Genomic DNA, 25,298 nt, shown 5'->3' on the forward strand with positions numbered 1-25,298 from the left:
TGAGAGAATGCTATATAATAAAGCACAAAACTAGTGAGAAATATAATTTAATAACTGAAAATTTTAAATAGCAGAGAAAATGTCTAGAAAATATAGGCCTTACATTTACTTAATGACTAAGGCAGTGTTTGGTTTCAACCTTTTACGTTAAATACGACTTATCAAATCAATAAATCCGGATTTATCAAATCCAGTGGCAGACAAAGAAGCTCGCGAGCGACAATGGAATAATTCCACCTAGCAGTTGGATTTACTAAATCCCAATTTACGTTGTAAAATAGAAAGAATGTGATAAGAAAAAGCCAGAATGCAAGAGAATTCGATTTAATAGAGTGTTGGATTTAATTTTCATTTTTTTTTAATGTTTGGCTAGATTTAAGTTAAATCATGGCTAAACCTTGTTAATAGTATGCTACCAAACACCCCATAAACATAAAATATGTAATTTTAGGAATCTAATAGCAACTATCATTCAAAGAAATTCGGAGATATTATGATATGTAGATGAGACCGATTTAAATATTGGTCAAGTATATAAAAAAATAAATAGAGAAAAAAGTTAAGAAATAGCATCTACATTCAAGGCTAGTTGGTTAACATGAAGAAATGCTTAAGATTTTTTTTATTTAATTATTTATTGGTGAAATGAGGATATTATAAAGGCTTGGAGGTAAATTTGATAAAGTAAGCTAGCGAAGTTTAAAGAAATCTAAATATTGTACTATATAAAGAATATCTAAATTCATTGTGGTAGAATAAGAATGTTTAAATGAATGTGTGACAAAATTAAGAATGATAATTTAATGAACGATTATATTAGAAGAAAATTTACAATGACATCTACTGAAGGTAAGATGATTGAAAATAGACTTATAGCTTGAACATGTACAATAAACGACAGAAAAAGTGGTTGTCAAATGAGTTGATAAAGTTAATGTCAAGAGATTAGGAAGGCAATGGAGGACCTAGAGCATCATGAATAAAACTTTTTTAAAAATGATCTGCAAAGAGTAGGTTTAGTACCTTAGACAACACTCAACAAGAACAAATAAAAAATAACAATGCATAAGTATAAGACTAATTATTATGATGATGAACTTCAACAAAAGCTTATTCCAATCAGTACCTTAAACTATAATCATTTCTAATACATAATCAAGCAATAAAGAACCAATACAAAAGAACTTGATATGAAAATGGAAAAGCATAAGAAAAGATTAATGGAAAAGAATGCATCGAGGTCCCAGTGAATTTTTCAACCACAAATTAGAGATCCTTCAGTTTTCAACTAAACATGAACCTAAATATGCAAAAGAATTGTGGTATGGATGGCATAGAAGTTTCATCCACAAAATAAAGAGCCTAAGAAGTATAAGAGGTTTATTGGGTTATTTCACAATTTAAGTTTCAACAATGTCCTTCAAGCAAAACTTTTACAACATACAACACGTTATTGGGTTATTTCACAATTTAAGTTTCAACAAAGAGCAACCTTCTAAAGTATTGGTTCATCCAAGTTGAGCTCCCCGTCAATAACAGACATTATTTGCTATTAGTTACATTGATCATAGCAATCAAATAAATCACAAGCACCACAAAGAAACATAACTCATTTGACTCAAGTCAATTATATAAAACATTAAATAAAATCAAGACATGTAGAAGTATTTAAAAAATATACATTTAGATTAAGAACCGCTTCTCTAGCAGCATCTCTTTGGTCTCCATTGTCACCCCGGACCAAAAAAACCAGGTTTATGAAGATTTCATCCTGAAATGAAGTCAAAAGTAAATTTGTCAAAATATTTAAAAAAAGAAACAATGCATGATAAACCCACTTGTAGTACAAAATAGTAGACCAGAAGGGGAAGAATATGGTATAAGACTATCAAACAATAAATGATTCTCAAAAAACAGCTAATGATTCTCAAAAAACAATCAGAAGCTGTTCAAAACATTTAAGTTTATATGAATTAAAACAAAGCGCAGTTATTAGTTGCTAAGAAAGAGCCATTAACTTGACCATAATTAATGCCAAAAAGGTTGGTGTCATGCTCTTGACAATGATGAAGACATATTTACAATCTTTTAACCGAAACCACCATATATCTTCAGCATGTAGCCAAAAATACACTGCACATAACTTCCATAACATTTCCGTATGTTGAATAGAATTATATGGGAATTTATTGAGTTAACGTAAAGCATACAAGAAACCTTGAGAGAATAATTATAAATAAAGCAATTATAACAGTTTATTGTGCAATTTCTATTTCAGGTTTATATTTTTTTGTTTAGAAGGAAGACGATAACAAGTGGAACAAAAAATGCATGGCTGATATTGTCTAATTTTTGCTGCCAGAAAACGTTTTTTAGCATAGCATATCTTAGCTTATCAACCAACCAGTAGCTTAATTATGACTGCCAATGGTACTTCTTGTTAAACATTCTTTCAGTACCGTGAGCAAGACCATGGATTCAAAACTGAATTGTGTAGAACTTTTTTACAATATTCACTAGTATAAAATTAGCGAGGTTGTATTATGTTGCATATCAGAAAAAATATATATATAGTAAGTAAGCATAAAGTGGTTCGTTGAAAATGAAAGTAAACGAGTTATTCCTAAAAAATATTGTATTGTAAACTGGGCTAAAAATTAATCAACTTCAATAACAAAAATTAAGTTAAGGATTTCCATGTTAACAACTATATTCATTCAAGATTTAATCTCATATATAATTATATATAAGTTAGAATAGTTTCCAATATTTTTCGTTCGGAGATACAGTAGCTCAACGCATTCAATTCACTAAGGCAGGGAATTATATCAGCTTTTCTTAAATCAATAGACTTATGTCAAAGCAGTTCAAGCATATAGTTAACTAGCTGGCTAAGTAAATTGCTCAATTAACAAGAGAAAGCTTGAGCAGAAATTAAGATAAAAAATTCTTCTCGTGATAATATGATGAATTTAACTTTATATACCATTTTAATTAATATTGATTTCAACGACGAAATAAATTTGCATTAAACATTGAAAAAAATGTGTATTAGACAAGTTTAATTGTGTCAAATTGAAAAATATCTTTCATGATTGAATTAAGTTGGTGTTTATGAACAAATCTCTTCCTTCTACCTTTTGCCTACATAGGGGGTGATCCATCCTTTGGCAAAGGGATTTAAAAAATTAATCTGGTATGATAAGGATGAAATTAGGGTTTATCAACAAATCTCTTCTACAGTTTTACCTGCTTTCATGTTTAGTGAGTAATCCTATGGCATATGCATTCTTATTCATGTTTATGAATTGATACATGCACATTATACTAATACCCTCTGAGCCTTAATTCAGATGCATATAATGTCAACTTAGTTGTTAGGCAAATAAGCTCAGAAGCCTTTTTTTAACTCAATAATTTCCAATTGATCTCGATGTCATGACGTATCATCTTGATATGCATGTCAAAATAAAAAATAAATCAAAAAATCAAATTCTAATCAAAGTAACAATCCAATTGGTCAGGCAGGCACCAAACTAGAAAGTCACTAAATAAGCTCAATTAAATGGGCCACCTTACCGCTGGGGCATTATTCCAATTAATGAACTACAGTAATCCTAAAAGTTGCAGGTCCCACTTATTGCCCTTCTCTGGATTTAGTGTTGTAACTCTCATTCCCACTTGTTGCTGTTGAAAAATGTGGGGGAAGAAAAACTAGGAATCGACACAAATCCAGAAGAACACACAGAGATTTATGAGGTTCGGCAAAGATGCCTACATCCTCGGAAGTAGAGCGGCGTCTTCTTTTTCAATACTCAGAAAAGAGTACAGAATACAAAATTTAGAATCTCAGAGTCTCAAAGACTCATCTATGGTTACAAACAGGACATATCCATAACCCTATAGTACAATATGTAATTACTTAAATTACACATGTACCAAACCGCGGGGTGTTGCCCCCGTACCCCCAACCCACATAATGAAACTCCCCCGATTGGACAGATCCTTCCGCTCGTGGGCTCTGCTCCGCTCCAACAACTGTCCCATTTATGGTATATGAGTCATAACTAACAGTTTCCATTCTCTGGATTTAATGTTGTACCTCTCATTTCACCAACTTAATTAATTATGTGAACACAAAAGCAAACAAGCCCATTAAATTTAACCATTTACATAAGTTTAACCAATCGAGTTCTAATTTTATCCTTTGGGTTCCCAGGATGTAAAGCACAACTATCAGCTAAAATTCATAATAGCAAAGACATACAGCCACCAAATAACTAAACTTTAGCCAACTGACAATATTATTAAACCTATTAATAAAAACTGGATCCAACTATCATGCTGCTACAAACCCCAAATAAGTGAACTCGAGTTGGCAAGCCTATCAGTCAAAACCAAACAATAAAATCGAGTCGTAGGACTTCTTTGAGTCAAATTACAACTCAATAACAATTAATGATCATATCATGCCTCCAAGCTTACCTTTAAACCACTAGTGGCTGCGTTGCATGCATCCGAACCAAATTCAATGAAATGAATACAAGAAGCCCATTGCTAGTGAATGAATCAATTTTCATTCCACAAATATGACTTTTAACATGCACATCCATACTAGCATGCCCGGAAAACCTGAGAGGAAAACTCAAGGCTACCAAGCAGGCTTCCTTGGCATGGTATTATGACTCAAAGCCCTTTGCATAATTGATCGCTGGTAGAGTTGGCATAACAAAATTAAAAGAAAATGAGTGGGGCTCCCCTTCATCTTCCCTTCCATTATCTATTGATTAAATTCAAACCAAAATATTAAATATAACCTAAAATTGAGCTTAAGCAACCTCCTTTAATCGAGAGAGCTCTCCCATGAGTGAAAAGTATAATCAACGATGGGGAAGGTCATTTGTCTAAAAGAGTTCTGAACCTAAAATCTAAATAAAATTTGATATAACAGCTACGTACATTTGCTTAGAAAAAAAATTTATCTACCTTTATAATAAACACCCTGAGCTTCTGATTACAGCAAGAATGCTCAATGAAGAGGCGACTTTTCATGAGCATCCATTGGAGAAAGAATCGTATCGCAATGGGCACTTAAGAGTAATGAACAAGAGTTTGGCGGACAAAGTGAAAAAATAATAATATAAAAATATACATTAAAAAAAACAGAAGACAAATTAGCAATATCAACACAAAATAATTTTCCAACTTAAAGAACCGATGCTAAAGAAGGCAGATCAAAAAAATTCACATGTAAATGAAGTTGAACATTCATTGCTTTTGAATGGATACCGCAACAAGCTGAAGGAACATTACATTAGAAAAACTACAAAAACTGTGGCTGCCAATTATAACAAAATAATCTTCAGTTAATAGATAATCAAAAAAAGATAATTTGAAATTAACAGATAATCCTAGATGGTAAAATAACTGTTAGAATAGAAACTAGTACGCGGAAGGTAAGGTTATCAATTGGTTATCAAGAACATTAGTTCCAGTTAAGGGGTAGGTTTATTTGAACAAGTTTGAAGAAGCACAAAGTTCACAATGTAAAGATAGTAAATTCAAAGTGACCTGTATATTGCTATCCAAGTTGAGGTAGAATGTGTTTGTAAGATTTTTCAGCACAGTAACACAGGGCTTTACTACAGCAGGTTCGTCCAATAATAAACCATCCACCTGAAATATTTAAGATTAAAGAAGAAATAATTATGGGGAAAAGAAATTAGAAAAAAAAAACATGGCATGGGGTTCTCATGGGAAAAAAAAATGGACGGGTCCAGAAAACAAGGAGAGAATCACAACTTACTTTTAAAGCTTTCATCAGACAACTTACACAGAAAGCATCAATAGAAGAACTCGACTGTGGTGCGCAAATCTAATAATTTTAGAGCAAGAAAACCGTGATTACAAAAGAAAGAAAAAGAAGTTTGAAAATCTGTGTGGAAGAAGAAAATACCTCTAAAAGTAAGCACAATGTATCAATCTCATTTTCCGATAGCCTCTCAAGTGGCTTCCCAACCTCAACATAGAAATTCCGTTTTTGAAGAAGCCCCAGCAGCAACTCTTTGCAACCTTCTATTTGCAGTAGGGAGTTGCCCATAGCTTTAAGCAAGGAAAACACCTTTTGCTGGAGAAGTATAAGTTATCTCAACATGTTGAGAAAAACCCAAAATAAAAGCTAATGTATAGAACACATTCAACTCAATAAAAACATAATTTTATAACAGTTTTTTGACAAGGCTTGGACAAAGGAGCGCATTTCAGATTCAAATTGGATAGAAACTGTGAGAATCTACTCAATATAATCAACATATGCTTTATTCTGAATTCTCCAACTCAATGCTCTCTCTATTACTTTCTACTCATATGATTTTTAATTGGCCTACTTCTAAGATCCGCACCAAATAGTATCAACAGGAAGTTAAATTATTACTTCTATAAAAGTGAATTGAAGCATCTATTTATGCATGTCAGATCCTATATTTTCCTGATTTTAATGTAACGTTGATATGATAATAATTAAATGAAAAAAAAAAGAAAAAAGATCGATTAACATGAATAAGTGTATCTGAAGACAAAATAAACTGCCTCTGAAAAAAAAATGAAAAGAGTTAAACACTTTAACAGATAAATAATATAGTTTGCAGCATTGTTTCATATTCCAACACTAAACGTTGAATGTCAACGAACCATTCAAGATTGGCAAAAGATAAATATAAAAGTATGACCTTTCCATAGGACGGGAATTTCAATGCTGAAGTCAAAATGAACTGCAGTATGACATCCTTAGATGACTGTTCAAACCTGCAAAAAAAAAAGAAAAAAAAGAAAGAAAAGAAGTGATCAACACCATCAACATCATCCTTATCCCAACTATTTAGGGTTGGCCTCAAGAATATTCTTTCTCCGTTTATCCTTGATCAACGTTGCATGAAATGATATATCTATTTTACATTATGTCCACATCTACTAACATTTACTTTGTTCTAACCCCTTTTCTTAAGGATTATAATCATCCTGTTAGTGCATCTTCTATTACACATGTACAAACCCATCTCAATCATTTATTAGCATCAGTAGATGCAACTCCCAACGTCTATCAATCATAGTAATTTCATTTTCATTTATTTTCCACCTAACTCATCCATCAAATAGTTTTTAATTGTCCAAGAGTCAATATTTATAAGATATCTAGTTCCCAGCAATTATTTAAGTTTGTTAAAATAAACAAAAAATGATGACTACAAAGTATAAATTATCATATAACCATGTATGAACAATCATAGCACAAATTTTAACAAAACCACGTAAAACTCATTCATTAAAAAATATATTTGTTGATTTTAAAGGCCATACCTATAAGCATCTGCAGAATTCATAATTTAACCAAAATAAATTTTCTTAAAAGAAAATAAAGTTCAATTAGTTAGCTTCAAAAATCAGGTCTTACATTTAAGTAAAACTCACTAAAACATTTTAGGGGCTCAAACATGAAGATTAACCTTTTGGCTTTGTATTTAATTATAAAAAGCTTCCTTCTCTAATTTCAAAGCCTAACAAAAATTATAAGATCCATACCCTTAGCCACATAATTTTTTACCCATAACTGATAGTAATCTTATTAATGAATAAAAAAATGAAGAGAGATGACTTCCAATAATGATAATACTCATTAATATAATCATCAATTATTTTATTTAAAAAAAAAAAACTGAGTGAAGTTAATTGCAAACGCGCACACATCTTATATGCAAGCTTTAAGCAGAAGATATCTTGGTTGAAGCAAAGCTCTCTACAAACAAGCCAAAGGGGATTACATGCACTTTGTTACTATATCTTATTTTACAAACTTGACAGCATAAAATATGAATATATGGATTTCCTCGAGAAATGCACCAAACACATTAAAAAATTTTGTTAAATCCTAAATCAATAATATTTTGAAGATCATCACAAGTCTAGCTCACATTGGTAAGATTTCTATGAACCACAATGATTGCCTTTCATTAAAAAATTAAATCATTCATATACAAATCTAAAATTTAAAATAAAAATCGAGATGCTCAGATCAGGAGTTTCTTTGTGCCTTTGTTCTACTAAACACAAGGAATGAAGAACATAATAAAGTACAGATAAAGTCAAATCAGCTTGCATATGCCCAATTGCCAAAAGGCTAATTATAAGGAGTGAAAAACAAAGCTGAACCAAACCCGCTTTTAAGCTTTGTAAAATCCATTATTATTTTGGCACAATCTTCATATTTCTTTAGTTTATTTATTTTATTTGGATGATTTATCCTCATTACATATTGTCAGATTCCAAAGTTTAGATAGGATTAAATTTAGTTTTGAAAAGAATTAGTTTTCAATAAAAAATATTTAGCTTTGTCCCTACAATCCTAGAATCATTGTTTGTAATAAAAATGAATCATGAATGAAACTTGAGTATTTGTAAGGTCAATCGAGCCCTCAAAAGAAAGTTGTGTATATGAATAAAGTGTCAAAATAGTCCCTTTATCATTTAATGGAGTCATTTTATTCCCAGACTCTATAAAGAGTCAAATTAGTCGCCAAACTCTTTAAACAAAATTGGGGGCTATTTTAGTCCATATTAAAAAAAAAAATGGGGACTAAATTGACATTTATATAAACTCTAGAATTAAAATGACCACCTGCAGAGAGACGGAGGACTATTTGACATTTTTCACTGCATGAATAACTCCAAGTTATGTACCCAGAGTTCTTTCTCACTCCATCTCCATCAACATGGAGCACCGCAGCAAGATTCAATCAATACCACTTATGTAAAGCTTTATCACTATAGTTGAATTTAAATGACTTCTTTAATTCTCATGAAAGCGCATAACCAAAAGCCCTAAACTCCCTAAACCCATGATCTATGACCCTTTTAACACCTTCGCACAACTCCACTCTTTGTCAGAACATGTAGCCCCTGCAATAACCTAAGATCGTATAACTAAAAAAAATACAAATACATCAACTAGTCTAATCATTGCGGATCACTAGAACCGCAACATGCATATTTGATCACCATTTATCTAAGATGCATTTATTACGGTGGCCAACAATACAATGCATGGAGAAGTGATTTTTTTGTGATTCAAACATGCAACAATAGTGTTTACTTCCATTACACAACTCAAAATGGAAAATGCAGATGCAAACTTCTCAATGCAACACCACATCTCTATGCAAATCCATGACTATTACCTTGACAAAAAAGTCAATGCAACACCACATCGCTATGCAAACCCATTCACATGAAATCCATGATCTATGACTCTTTTAACACCTTCACACAACTTTATGCTTTGTATAGCTCCTTCAATAACCTAAGATCGTATAACTAAAAAAAAATACAAATACATCAACTAGCCTAATCATTGTGGATCACTAGAGCCGCAACATGCATATTTCATTACCATTTATCTACAATGCATGTATTACGGTGGCCAACAACACAATGCATGGAGTGTGCTTTTGTTTGTGATTCACACATGCAAAAATAAAGTTTACTTCCGTTACACAATTCAAAATGGAGAATCTAGATGCAAACTTCTCAATGCAACACCACATCGCTATGCAAGTTCATGACTATTAACTTGACAAAAAAAGTCATAAACGTTAAATGTGTCAATGAATTTGGCCTATTTTGTTGCTTGCACTACAACACTAAACCTCTTTTCCAACCAAGAGAAAGGTAGCCAGTTGATTTTCTTATCAGCTTCAGAAGACACAAAGAATGCTAACTCTTTTTTTACTTCTGCTGATCATACTCATTTCCCCGAGAAAAATTGTATACATTAATAAAAACTTTCTCAATTTTCTTCATACCTAAAGTTTCAAGGTAACCACATTCTTGTAGGAAAGGGGCACCAACATATTATTAAGATCATTATTAATATGCAACTCATTAAGAATGTAGGATGACGATCACATCCTTTTAGATCTCACACACAGACATAAGAAAATATTATGTTTCCTATTATTCACATTCTTAAAAATGATGCATCTAGCGAAAAAAATTGACTCCGTATAAATGAGCTTTATTATAGGTTACACCACCCGAATAAGCACTTTGATGTATGGAACTTTGATGAATTCCATACAATCCACGACATAGACTGTGTCAAGAAAACAAAACTCTTTCTACTATTACTTTTATTGAAAAACATATGTTACATATTTATATACACTGCCACGTTTATAAATTAGGAATATATTTAATAGAGAAAAGATTATGTAATTACATCTCCTCTGACTAGGTTGTATAATATCAAGCTTTATAATATACACGCTTCCTAATATAAAAGCTTTGCATTTATTTATTTTCATAACACTTCCCCTTAAGTTAGAGCATAAATATTTATCCCAACTTATTAAAAATATAAGTAACCCTAGCTGCATTAAGGGTCGCTGTGAAGATATCCCCAGTTGTCCCCGATCTTTACATGAGCTATGAAAATTAAATTTTGTTTAACCTTTTCACGAACATATGCCAATCTATCTTGTTGGTTTTGAGAATAGAGTGGGATACTTTTATTGAAACTTAATGATGGCTTAAATATAGCTTACAAGACTCCTAACATGGGAAAGAAATAACTCTCATAACTCTAAGATTACAAGAATCAATCAAATAAACTATAATAGAAAATGCATACAAGAGGAAATGAACAGAGATAAATAACTTCATAATATAACTTCGAATAGAGTAAATTTTTAACTTAACTTCTAAAATCACCCCTAAAGTTGAAACATAGAATTCAATCATATTCAACTTGGATTTGAAATCATCAAACAATAGGCGAAAAAGATACTTAATGAGGTAGAGCTTGAAGTTTTTATCCCCAAGAGCATTTAGGGATATTTCTAGTTGATAACGGTTGTCTTTAATTGCAGTTTCTGCAATTTTTGTAGGTATGCGGAAGGCTTCAATAGGGAATGTTGCAAGGAAGATTGCATGGAAATAGACAACCTACCGAGAAAGCTGCAGAGTATGACCTGCACAAAAAAAAGGAAAAAACACACACAGAGAAGTTGTGAGCTATGACCTACAAGAAAAAGATGAAAGAACACATCCAGCAAAAGCGACATTGCACAACCCACAGGAAAAGAAAGAAAAAACAACTGCAGAGAGAGTTGTCTGGTATGTCTTGCGAGAAAACAAACAAAGAATAAGAACTACAAGGTATGGCCTGTAGAAATAAAAGAAAGAACACATGTAGGCAACGTTGAAGAAAACACCTGCAGGAAAAGCTACAGTGTATTGCCTACAAACAAAAAAAGAACGAAAAACTGCAAGCAAGAGCTCTGAAAGAGGCTACAGGGAAAAATCTGCAGAGGAAGTTTTGACTACATAAATTCAGCAGAGGAGATGCTGCAGGTGGAATTCTGGTGCTAGGAAGAAGAGGAAGAAGCTCTGGAGGAGGGCCTGCAGATCAGCTGAAAGGATTCCGACGGAGGAAGACCTGCAGAAGGACGAATCTGATTGCAGGGAGAGTTCTAGTGACAAAGGAAAATTGAGGAGGACCTGCATAGAGTTGCATGGAGTTTTCCGGCAATAGAGGAAAACCTAAGAACTTGTAAGGAGAGAACCGGCTGCCAATTATTGGCTTCAAGGAAAAAACTGGCGTAGGACCTGTAGGCCAGTTGCTAGGAATAACATGGCTAGTTCGGAACGACCTAGCAACAATATCATTCCTCATCTCGTAAGTCTCACCCACATCCAATGCAACTAAATTTAGCTTTAACTCATCATGACTCATGGCCTGATGAATCTCAAATAGCCTCATTACATTCTCCTTAATACAAGGAAGAATAAAAAATGTTGGTGGCTTCAGGTTGTACATGCCTCAAGATACAACAAACATTGGCAGCTCCCAAATATGAGCATGGAAAATGAACAACAAGACTTGACTAACAACCCGGACCAGGTATCGTCTAATGTCAGATGTTGAGTTGAGGCTCAGCACCACCACACACCTACAAATATTCCCTCCAAATAGATGCCCTTCTTCTGCACTTCCGCTCTCCCTCAGCGATACTCTTCCTCCTCCATCACCTGTTCGAACACAGACATGAACCTCGACCTTTATGGAGCCACTACGGAGCAACTTGGTCCGCTTCCAAAGTAGTACGACACAACGGCGAAGGCGGGAGTTCGCGGCACGCAGAAAGGAAATGAGAAAATAATGTCGGAAGAGAGGTTGTACGAAGAGAGGGGAAAAGGGAAGGAGGCGGAAGGGGATGAAATGGCCAAGGAAATCTACATCTCTGGCATGAGAAAAAGCTGCATACCAGGTCCAAGATAGTGACTCTTGATTATAGAGGAATGATTCAACGTAGAGAAAGTATTAAGATAATTGATGAATAATCCTAAGCTCAAACCAAACCTTGGCCAACCCTCAATAGCATGTTCGTAGACCAAAAAGAGCACGTTGTCACACTCCCCCATCTTCAACAATAATTGACAAACTAACCATGAGAAATGAAGATTCTAGAGAATATCATAGTGTAGAGAGCAATCCAAGAGACTCTAAAAGATTTCACGACATTCAAGAAAAAACTAGAAAAAAAGGAGAATATTCCAAGGAATTCAGAAGGTTCCAAATAATTCCAAAAATACGTTAAAATAGGAAAATTAAATAAGAACGCTAGAATATTTTGAAAAGTTTTTGAAGCATGTATATGAAAAGAACAATGTAAAACTATCTAGAAGATGGTATATTCTAATGTAATCTAGAAGTTCCCTCGGGCTTGGGAAGGACTATAAATAGAAGTCTCTCCCCCTCATTTGTGATCATCCAAGATCCATCCAATGTTCCTAAGCACTCAAGTGTTGTAACCACTCTTACTTGGTGAAGTGTTTTTTTCTCTAATACTTCTCCCTCCTCTTCTACCTAGATTGTTTTATGCTTACAAGCTCAAGCGTTCTGAGGGTTAGGTTGATTTAGTACCAAGAAAGAGCGCTAAAGCCGCACGAGGACTTGAGATAAGTTAATCCGTGATAATTAGTATCAGGGCCTTGGTTCGAAGGTATGGAAAAAAGCGTCAGAGAGCACGTAATGGAATCTGGAGCCATTAATATGGAATCATCTCAATAAGAACGAGGTCAACATAAGCAACAAGATCCAGCTACACACAAAACAAATGGGACACCGAAGGAGATCATGCATGGCTTTGATTATTAATGTTCGCTAAACAACTTAAAAGACTCCTAGCTTAGGAAAGAACTAACTCTCTTAACTCCAAGATTACAAAAATCAAATTTGATAAACTAAAAAAAGAAATACATAAGAGGAAATAACATGAACAAATAGCTTCCCAATATAACTTCTAATGGGAATAAATAATTTTCTAATATAACTTAGAACATATCTCAATGTGCTTACTTCGTTCATGGATGACAGGATTTGAAGTAATAGAGATTGCATCTTGGTTCTCACACCAAAGCTTTGTTCAAACTAGCATCTTAAATCTCATTGTGGTTAAGATTTGGGAGACCCACATTAATTCACTTGAATTTTATGTCATCGCTCAATACTCAGATTTTGCACTGGACCGTGACTCTACATTCTGTTTATTAATCTTCAAAGAAACCAAATTACCACCAACAGAGATAAATTTCAGTAAAGGATATTCGATCAATTTTCAAATTTGACCCATCTGCACCATAGAAACATTCAATATTTCTATGCTCATAATTTTGATATAAAATATCTTGTCCAGGAGCCCATTTGAGGTGACAAAGCATACGTTGGCCTTATTGATGCCCTAATCTCGTTGACGCAAATAGGGCGAACGAAGCAGTTAAAGGAGACGCCAAGTATCGTTGATTCTTAGCGATGCAGACAACGCCAAATGAAAACAAGGCACATGTGATGAAGATTAAGCGAGTGCAAACGACAAAGAGTGATGCAGAGTTAGTCAAACACGTCGTCAACGCAAAGCGATATAGACGACATCAAAGTCTAGCAATCAAACGAACCGACTGAAACTAAAGAAAGGATTCCTAGAGGCTAATGTCGAAGACGAACGACGCTGACGAGAACGATTCAACAAGCTTCCAATACCATGTGACTGAAAACAATGCTCTCTCTTATTTCTTTAATCAAAAAATATATGTTACATATTTATATACAATCCCACATTTATTGTCTAGAAATATCTCTAATATATAAAAGATCTTGTATAAGATCCCATTTAATAAGTTGTCTAATATCAAGCTTCATAATATACGTGTTTCCTAAAATACAAGCTTTGGAATTATTTCTTTCAATAACACTATGCAAATACATTTCACCACAAATCTGAAAAGCATTTCCAATATATGCTAAAAATTTATAATCTTCCCTCTATGATGACAGTCCTACAAGTGATTTAATAATGATAGACTTTTTAATGATGATAAATATTAAAATGACAGCTCTCATAAATATGTTTATCATCGTACATCTCTTTCTACTGATGAACAACACAATTTTGAATTATCAAAACTTGTTTTTACTGCTATTTCTATGGTTGATTCCAATTTATTATTGGAGGCTAAAATAGAGCTCGTATACGATGGTATTTTTTATAGATTCAAACATTGGCATGCCATTAGATGTATCAAAATCTGCTTCAACAGCTTTCTACTGAGATTCCTACTCCAATTCACTTTGTATGCCCTTAATCATTCAAATTTCTTGAGTTTTGCTGTCTCAAAACAGCTCAAAGAACAAATATCAAAGAATATATTCATCCACCCGAAAACCATAAGAGAATTTGAAAATTATGGATTCTTACATTTTTTTAATAAAAGTGTAAAAATATTACTGATTCTGAAAACATCATGAAGAAACCTAAGGCATGAGCAAAAGCATCTGCAATAAATAAAAGCTACACTGAAATTTAACAAATTTATTATAAAATAATTAAGGGAAAATAAAAAACTAATGCGACATAATATGAAAAAGAAGTCTCAAAAAGCTTGAACAATTAACAGACCTCATGCAAAGAATAAAATCATTAGTAAGGTTTCGGTAGCTATCATAAGCATGTATTCTGTCTTATGCGATGAAAACAAAAAGTCAAGGTTAGAACACACTAATCAAAGCATTCCGATTATAAATCATTTTCATAAAACCAACTAGTTCAGCAACCACAACAACAACAAAGCCTTAATCCCATTAATTGGGGTATTGAGTGCCAAATTTTCATTTAATTCTAATAAAAATTTTGAAGAGAAATTTATATATAAAATTAGATTAATCTTCTCTATAAAAAACTCAATATTTAACCACTCATGACTAAGAAAGAAACTAAGAGAATAAAAATTAATCAGCAACTAGAAATGAAGAAACCTTTTATGAGAGTTCTCCGGCACAAAAAGACTGTCACTGGATGGGCTTAACAATGATGTCAATAATGATGGAAGAAAATTCACATCTGATGAGATCAGCTGCTTTTGGTTGACAATGAACTCCAAAAACTCTCCAAATACTGGTGATGACACACATTGAAGGAAGATTGCATCGTTTCCTGCATTGTCACAAATTGCATGGTCAAGAAGTTTTACAGCAGAAAACATAAGTAAATTACATATAATGAATGAATACCATTCTTCAAACAAGAAACATTATAGCACTGCCACAGCTTATATATTCCTTCAACACAGTTTACAGCAGCAGAGCGAATCTCCTATAACCATCAAAATTCTGACTTCAGTAAAAGAATCACAAAAAGAGATTCAATTTAGACTTGAGAAACTATGTAATACATAAATTAAAATTTTTATTATGCAACATGCAACCAATGAAAAATGAAAGGGGAATTTACATACATGCCACCCAATTCCATGCATTTTACATTTACACCAATCAAATCTTCATATCAAACCAAAAATACAACCATTTCAACTTTAAAAAGTAAAATACACATTTTCATGCATAGGCAGGTGGTATGTATGTAAAAATTTGAATTATAGGTTTTAGATATGTAAATATAGAAGAATTGAGTGTTATGTATGTAAATCATCCAAAATGAAAACAACAATCATATTCTCAAACCCAAAAAAATGTGAAACCTTGTTATCACTGGCAAGAGGTACAAGAAGTGAAGGAAATGTAGAAAGTGAAAGGAGAGTATTTTCATTTGTAGAGCTCCTATCTGATGCATAAATGGAACAGATAGAAGCAAAGGAGATTAAACTTTCGGCTTGAACCTCAGCAGAAAATCCTGCAAGAAGTGAAAATAAATCAATATGATGTTATTAAAAAAAGAATTAAAAAACAATAAATGCTATTAGTAATTACACTTCAATTAATCACAAAATAATATAAGCAAACATGAGAATGCAAGGAGGCATTTGGGAAAAATTTGCATGTAATCACTTTCACTAGTGCCAAGTGACTGTTTGTGCATGGCAATCTTTAGAGAATACAACAAAAACTATATTTGTTTGTAATAACAACCGAAACAAAATAACTTCTCGAGCAATTACAAAACGGAGAAAAAGAAAAAGAAATGTTTGTGGCTGGCATGTGGATAAAGAAGATCATAGGTACAGATACTAAAAATTTCTAACAAGCATTGCATCAATAATCTTGGAGCGGCGACCAAAAACAATAACACTAGGTTAAAAAGAAGTAATTTTACATTTTACCATAAAATATTTAAGCGATAAATATTTCAACTATATTCTGCAAATATAGAAAAAGAAATTTGTAAAAGTAGCATGACAAAGACATACAAAAGTAACGTAATGAGTAGAACACAAGACTGACATAAACAAGCATAAAAAAAATTAAAAATTACTTTCAATTCAACTTCCGCCTGCTCCTTTTCAATAGTATCATAGCAATATAAGTAAAAAAATGCAAAGAAATGTGAAATTACATTAATCATTGAGTTAAAATTCGCGAAGAAATTGGGACAAAAAATTTAAGCATCATACAATGCAATCTGCAGAGATGGAAAAATAAATTACAACAAAGAGGATGTCAAAAGATAAATTAAATTCAAAGAGAAAAAGTAGACATAACAGACCTGCAAGTGCAAAAAAAGATATCAACTTCTTCAAAAGACAAACAACAGCAAACAACAATTACTATATTAGAATGATAGCAAAAACAAACCTTCTTCCACAAAATATTTGGACAGAAACTGAAATGGAGCTTTGCAGCAGTTCTTAACAGCAAAAGGAAGTTGTTTCTTGAAGATACTCAAGGAACGAGATGAGGCAAAAAAGAGAAAAAGCTGTTCAAATAACGATAGTTGCTGATCCTCCAACTGCACAAATAAAAAACTGAAAGTAAAAAGAATATAAAATAGAGGATTTAAGCCATCACAGAAAACAAAAGATTAGAGTGCCAAAATAGTCCCATGACTAGTTACATTGGGTCATTATAATGCCATAGTTTATAAAAATGCTAAATTAGTCCCCGGACTATTTTAATGGCGCCCAAAATAGTCCTCAATGGGGATATTTCAACCCATATTAAAAAAGTATAGTGACTAAATTGACATTTTTATGAACTCTGGGACTAAAATGAACCCTGCAAAGAGTTAGAAGATCCTTTTGACACTTTATTCGAAAACAAAAGTTTATAAGCAATAATGTATCCTAAAGAAGAATATAAAGTATATAAGCTCAAAAATTACAAAGAACAACATACCAACTTATTTTTTCTAGCTAATCCAGTACATATTTCCAGCAGACACCAATGAATACAAATAAGTATCTTATTACTTAATGTATCAGCATCTAAATGTAACAGCTGCGCAGCTAACCGCCTGTATGATTTATCAAACCTCTCCAAATTCAACTGAAAGATAAGTAAGGCAATAGTATTAGGATAAACACTCTAGTAGACTTAAAATAAGTATATAGCATATATCCAACAATCAACTGCTTTCTTCATTTCCATTAAATTACCTCAAAAACAATAAATTTTTCAAGTGCTTGAAACCGAAGATAGGAACTTTGATAAACTAAAATAAAATGGATTTTACCATTTTTAAAGTAACTAGAAAAAAAAAAGCACAAACCATGATTGCTTTGTTTTTTTTTTATATTTTGTTCAGCTATTTAAATCGAAATCACAACATACTGCAATATGTTTCAGCTAATACAGCCAAGTAAAAATGACAAGTTTTTCCAAAATCGATAAAAAAGTATGGAAATTCAGCAAAAACGAAGCAAAAACAAACCAATTTTAAAAGCTTTTTAGGATAATTTAAATTATAGGCAAATTTCTCAAAATTTTGTATTTCATTAGTATTATTAGGTTGCATTATATTTTAATCATTTTTGGACAGTAATTAGCTTGGTTTCAAACGTTTGAAAAGATTAGATTTATTTTTAAAATATGTAACCTTATCTTTGCAACTTTATTTCTATAAACAGAGATGCATGGCTAAACCAAACCAATTTTAAAAGCTTTTTAAGATAATTTAAATTATAGCCAAATTTCTCAAAATTTTGTATTTCATTTGTATTATTAGGTTGCATTATATTTTATTAATTTTTGGATAGTAGTTAGTTTGGTTTCAAACGTTCGAAAAGATTAAATTTATTTTTAAAATATTTCACCTTATATTTGCAACTTTATTTCTATAAAAAGAGATGCATGGCTAAACGTTGATTGATTATTGAACATTAATGAGTAGAATAGACCAACAACGAGAGATAAAGAAGAGGCTTAGCACACATAGCTTAGAACGATCCGCACATACAGCTTAAATCTATAGAAATCATTCAACAGGCTCAATAATAATTTCATTCATCTTAAATCAATGTTCAGAAATCAATCAATAGAAGCCATAATTCCTCAGTTTGAATTTATCTAAACTTGGCTTGAATTGTACTGCACCACATTAAGGAAGCTATAAGAAATTTTAAATTGAGAATATAATTTGACAAAACTTTATGAGAAAATACTTTTTCAACAAACCCTAAGAAAAAGCTAACTACGAGCCATTCAGTTACAAGGGGACCTTCCAAAAAATTTTATTGAGAAGTTTAAGATCGATCAAACCATTAACAGTAAAAGCAACATGTAAAATCATAGACAAACCTCTCCATTAATGATAACATTGCCCTCAGATTCCACTTCACACCATTCATCCTTGAGAAACTTTGCAGCAATGATTCCATTATCAATAGACAACATTTCATACCACCCATCTTCAATAGCCGCAATGCAAGCTTCAAAAAGCTTCCATATTTTGGCAAATTCTGAAACATGATGTTTAAAGAAGTAAGCTACACCGAAATCCTAATTCAATGGTTCAGAGCGGCATAATTAAATAACCAAAAAATATATATTTTGTTAAATGTGTGAAAGTTGAATTAATTAATTTAATGTTATTAAAAAAAATATTGTTTCATAACTGAGAAAAAATTCAACTTAGTAAAATGAACTTTGAATAATAGCAGTATATTCATATTTAAATGAAATGTCCATAATACGGGCCCACAAACTATCAATAAAATAAAAAGAATTTAATTTTTTTTTTTTAAAAGCATGATGAAACAAGTCCAGTATATTCACATATATTATCTTCGACTACTTAGGAATAACCTGAAACAAAACAATTAGACTCAACTTGAAACCTAAATCATCATTCTCCTGTTACGATGAGGATTAAAAAAGGTGTATTTCTAAACCATGCTAAATCTCTTGAGCAACCTGTAAGGGTAACTGCCCCTGACCTCCAGAGGTTTCACAACCTGTCATGTAACCCACTAAGGTTCGATAAAATATCAAATACCTCACTTTTTTTAACTCTTCCATCAAATTTTCAGTAAAATCAAAGCATAAGTTAGTCATTTAGTATTTTAAATATGTTCTCAATTTATTGAATTATTTAAATTTTAATTTCAAGTAATGAGGAAAAAATGATTTACTTATAAATGTAAGGGTGCATACCCCAAGATCAAATCCAAGTGAGGATCAAAAATGGTTGCCGCCACAGGGACATAATTATTCCCTCTTAGAAGCTAAGACAGGCGGTTTTAATGCCACTTGTTTTTTTTTACAAAAATTAAATTAAAAAAGAAAAATTCAACTTTTTTTTTCAATTTTTTTTTCTTTCCCTTCCCATTTTAGGAGATTTTTTTGTTTAGTTTTTATTATATACATAAATAAGCTTTTTATTATGCATATATGATTATTGAAGTCATTATTATTTACATTGTTCATTTTTCATTTTTTTTTTAAATATTTGTGTGCATCTGTGGAAGCTCTTCAGTGAATTTTATATATTATTTGTGTATATTGCATCCCCCAGTAGAAACTAGAGTGGTATAAGAGAATCTTCCGTACCATTTTAACATTACAAATGCAACAGTTCAGTTCAATTATTTAAAGAAGTGACAAATGAGAATTCTTCCCATGTAGATAGGCATTGTAAGTCAATTTCTTGTGAAAATGTGTACATGTTCCACCCCTAATGTCGCATTTAATTGGGTTATATAGTGGATCATATATGTACGTCTACACATCATAATTTTTTTTGTTGGCATAGAGCTTAACTAAGATCCCTTTAGCATTATGAACCATCAAACTTTTATCCACTGTAAATCTAATTTAAATGCACTTTCTTCTGAAAAAGAAATGCTAATAACTTATTTGAAAAACATACATTCCAGATTTCAGGCCATCAACTCAACCTTAATTCCACAGATTCTGCGCTCATAATTCAAGTTTTTGAAATTTATCTCAATTAATAGCTTAATCATTTTCTAAACAAACTCATAATAATTCTATCTAAACAAATGCGCAGCAAAATGAAATAAAACATGTTCCTCCTTTACAATGACAGCAGATGTCAATTCAATGCAATTCAAAATGCTCTCCAGCTGAATAATTCAGAGATTTGAAAAAAACCATGCACAGCGAATTAAAAAACTTGAGCACATCCCGCCAAAATAGAAGCTAAGCAGTTTATTTCAATATCTTTGACTATAGCAATCTGTCTCCTTAATGATGAAATATAATGGCCTCATTTGTCAAGCTGCGCTTCACACACACAGTTTGGCATCTAAATCACTAACCCTTATCTCCGAAATCAATTTCCAATCACTCTTCAATCCTACCACCCTTCTTCATGAAAGGATTTGTTTGCGTGTGCAAGAATGAACTTAAATGAATATAACAATTTGAATCTTTGAAAAAAAGAAACTAATAATAATAATAATAATAATAATAATAACAAATTCAACCATTTGACTCCACCAACAGTCTAAATCTAGAACAAGATATCGAACCTATAACTTGGTACATTCACTTCTAAAGTATAATATCTACAAACAATTGAAAACTTCAAAAAATTATGGAGAGCTGATTTCACCTGTCCCTCTCTCTGTCAGGTGCTGCATCCTTCCTGAATAGAAGCCAAAAAATGAACAATCCACTATCCTCATCCGTTTTCACGATATTCTCCTCCAAACTCAAAAAAATACCGTATAAATTCTCACAATAACACTCACTAAAACATGCCTATTCCATCCTTTCAATTACATGAGAGACTGTTCCAATTATGTGCCCTCACTATCCAACCTAACAAATAAAGATCAAACATCAATTTACATCAAGCTAAGTACGAGTCAGCACAAAAGGTTTGTATAGTCAGGCTCAAGTTTGCTGACGAAAGAACCAACCAATTTAGGACCTTGTAACTTCTCAATAACTTATCCAGAACAACAAATCACACAAGTAATGTAATAACCAATTTTTGAGAAATAAGATAAATTTTTTACGACTTAAATTGTACCCCAAGTTTCGCACCCCTCAGATTTCAATCGAATCAATTTTATAAAATTTTACACGAAAAATAAATCAACTTTATCTAAAGCACAATATGTTAATTATGAATGAATTGGGAGAAATGAAATACAGAAGTTATATGTTTTGTTAACTTAAATAAATTTTAATTGCTTTAATTAATCCTTTCACTAATCCTAGGCACTTTAGCCCACCGACTTACGCCATTATATTTTCCTTTTATTTTCCTTTCAATCGGTCGAAAGGCATCTAAAGATTCGAAATCCCCCTTAGTCCCTATTGTCCTTCTCTTCTCTTCCTCGATTTAGCCTTGTTCCTTGTCCGTTGCATGTAAAAGGGGTCACAACCCTTGCTACAGTGCAAGGGCAGCGAGCAAGGTCACGAATAGCAAGGGTCCAATGACACTAGGGTTGCTACATCTCGTGATCCAGAGCTCCAGGAGAATTTCTATAGGTGTGAATTCCTTTTTTAAGCTATTTGAGACATTCTTTTTCTTCCTCGCACTTTCATTTTGAGTTTTTCCTAGCTTTTCGTGCTTTTCTCACTTTTGGCAGCCGTCAAAGGCGCCGATTGTGTGCCTGAAGCGTCAAAAGTCCCTCGTAACTTTTCATAGGTGTTTTTGCACAATTTTAGCGATGGGAAAGAGGATATTGAGAAGTTAAGAAGAAGAGAGAAGCGCATTTGGCCGCTTTGGAGAAGAGGATATTGAGAAGTTTTAGCAAATCATTCATATTTTTAGTTGGAAATATTTTATTAGCCAAAATATCTTTAAATTTGAAGTTAATTGTGGATTTTAGGTTGTTTATCGGTGTGGCAAGCTCGAGGAGAGATTCGAATGTGGACATGCACTGTAAAGCTACCCCGTAAAATTCGAGTAAATGCATCTGACGGTAATTTAAGAAGATTACTTTGATTAACAGAAATTACTTAAATCTTAAGGTTTAATATTATGTTTTATAGGTTATTAATCACCACCTAAAGCTCACTACAACCTCCAGCTAGCTAGTGAAGATTAAGACTTTAGCGTGGCAACTGAGATGAGTAATTACATTTCTAAATTTTTGTAATCGTTATTATTTCAAAATGTGTTTTGATTTATACGTATGTTTTAGTTCAGTTAGATTAATATTGCAGTAGATTCTTCAAATTGTTAGTTAGAAAAGTTAAGTATGACTGAAAAGTTGTAAAAGAAGTGAATGCATTAAGGATATGCATAAGATGAATAACATTTAGATAGACATTATATGTACGATTGACATGTAAGGTAAGCATGTGACAAAAATATGCATGAGATAGATATAAGAATGTTATAAAAGATCGCGTGATAAATAGTTGCACAGCGGCAAAGTATCCAAGTTAGTAGATTCTATAGCAATGTTTCAGAATAATATATGTATGAAGAATGAAATTTCTTATATGTGAATGCATGTATGTGCATTGTTCAGAGGAGGATTTCAGTTCCTAATGGTACAGACAGGAGAAGCCAGTGTACCCGTGCGCGTAGAGTTTTGCTACCACCTAGACAATTGTGATGATTAGAACACTAATTGCTGTGCTAACGGAATAAAATCGGTCAGAGGAGAGTAGACCAGACAATTGCTATGTTCATATTACAAACCACTGTGTTGGCGAAATAATATCAGTCAATGGTGGGTGTGTAGATCTCTAACTGTTGTGCCGAAAGGAGCCATCGGGGCAATATTGATCATTGGTGTGTAAGGTTTGTCGATGGTAATCTTCAAAGAGACATACGTGTATATAAAGTATATAGTAAAAGTAAAATTAAAATAAATGTTTATAGAAGATTGAGTATGTTCATTTAGAAAGAATCATTGATGCATGCATCAACATATATCAAATTTCTTATAAGTATATATATCATATTTCTTATAAAAATATGAAAGACTGGCATATTATGTATAAATATCAGATTGCTTCTAAAATATGAAAGACCAACATATTAGAAGAATTCTTATAGACTCGCATGCATATTGAATTCTTCTTTTTGGATTACAGTAGTTTAAAAGTGTAATTACTCTTGGGTTATCTTTAGATAACTCGTCATGTAGTTTTAATATTATTTTTAGGTTTTAACATTTGAACAAGATGAATAGAAGATGAGCAAATATATACAGTAGATGAGAGGAACAATAAGAAAGGTATAATTTTTACTTATTAATTATTGTTTTATTTAGTTGGCTCTTTTATGTATTATTTAAATATTAAATTCTTAGTATTACAATTATAATAACAGAGAATTGATTTCCACCATCCAACCGTCTGTTCTCATCCTGGTTAACTCCAAACTCTGGGCCGGGTCGTGACAGGTAAAAATTTAAAAACAAGTATTTTTCTCCAAATATAAAGTAAAAGAAACAAGAAGAGAAAAGCCAGAGTGAATGATTTGGAATCTCCAATTTTAGGAGTTTTGAGTTCAAACAATCATAAGCACCATGAAATTGACCTTCAACGTTTACATCACAAGCAAACAGAAGAACAAAAAAGTTTAGGAGTTAAAAAAGGGTTAAATCTTATATCATATGATATTAATTAATTTAAAAAGAATAACAATTAGGGGTGCATGATTTGCAAGTACAAGCATCATGAAGAATGAAAATAATAAATATTGGTATAAATGGGAAATTTTCAAAAAAAATAAACTTAATAATTCTAAAGATCAGGATGGCGACAAATAATTCAAAACATATAAAGATCATGAAATCATAATGCAGACAAATAATTGCTCAAAGATATAAAAAGGGCACCTTCTTTGCAAGTAAGCAAAGCCTGAAGAATGATGAAGAAGAAAAAACATTTTGCTGATTTGCTTTGCATGCTGCATCCAACCAACCACCCAATATTACCTAGAGGATTCCCAGCAAAAGATTCGGCCAAGATTTGAATTGTTCGTATGTTAATGGCAGTCATCTGCCCATGGTCTAAACTCTGCATTTGTAGGATTAGCTAAAAGTCAGTTAAGTGGAAGTTTTCAAGCTAAAAAAAATCAAGGGGCATTTGCAGACATAGCAGACAATTCTTACGTGTTTACATATCTCACACCTAAAATTTCATAATTACACACATAGAACTCAAACGTTTAATATCACATTAAAAATAGCACTAGTGGCACTTTTTAAAAGTGCAAAACACCTATTCATGCATAGGATTAAAGCACCAAATTGCTATGTATGTAAATATGAAAGTTTAGGTGTCAGATGTAAATAAATAAAAACTGTATGCTGCGTACCAAAAGGTCGTTAGGTCTTCCAACTTGCAACTTGACGCAAGCATTTATTTGGTCAAACAAGCATGCATTCATATCAGCATAATCAAAAGGATAAAACTGTTCAATCTCTGAAGAATTAAACACTTAAATCGACTTCAAAGTCATCCAAATGAAACCAATGTGCATCTTATATTTACTTAACTTTCTTATACTATTGCTAACTATATCATATTATCTTGTATCCTCTAAGAAAATCTTCTTTTAAAAAACAGTTGAGTTCTT

The 25,298-nt window shown here is 32.2% G+C and overlaps 1 protein-coding gene across 2 annotated transcripts in view; it reads right to left on the reverse strand.

The window, feature by feature from the left end:
* The window catches only part of LOC110021925 (uncharacterized protein At3g06530), a 111,487-nt gene that overhangs the window by 21,096 nt on the left and 65,093 nt on the right, over positions 1-25,298 (reverse strand). For both annotated transcript variants that reach the window (XM_020720651.1, XM_020720649.1), the window contains exons 17-28: positions 24,556-24,736; positions 19,079-19,239; positions 17,678-17,827; positions 17,138-17,291; positions 16,087-16,238; positions 15,620-15,701; positions 15,365-15,542; positions 6,729-6,804; positions 5,957-6,127; positions 5,807-5,875; positions 5,572-5,676; positions 1,682-1,771 (exon numbers count right to left, since the gene is read on the reverse strand). In XM_020720651.1, coding sequence (XP_020576310.1) covers positions 1,682-1,771; positions 5,572-5,676; positions 5,807-5,875; positions 5,957-6,127; positions 6,729-6,804; positions 15,365-15,542; positions 15,620-15,701; positions 16,087-16,238; positions 17,138-17,291; positions 17,678-17,827; positions 19,079-19,239; positions 24,556-24,736 — 1,569 coding nt within the window. The remainder of the gene's footprint in view (positions 1-1,681; positions 1,772-5,571; positions 5,677-5,806; positions 5,876-5,956; positions 6,128-6,728; positions 6,805-15,364; positions 15,543-15,619; positions 15,702-16,086; positions 16,239-17,137; positions 17,292-17,677; positions 17,828-19,078; positions 19,240-24,555; positions 24,737-25,298) is intronic.

The sequence above is a fragment of the Phalaenopsis equestris genome, unplaced genomic scaffold (assembly GCF_001263595.1).
Source record: "Phalaenopsis equestris unplaced genomic scaffold, ASM126359v1 Scaffold000152, whole genome shotgun sequence".
In the NCBI taxonomy this organism is placed as follows: domain Eukaryota; kingdom Viridiplantae; phylum Streptophyta; class Magnoliopsida; order Asparagales; family Orchidaceae; genus Phalaenopsis; species Phalaenopsis equestris.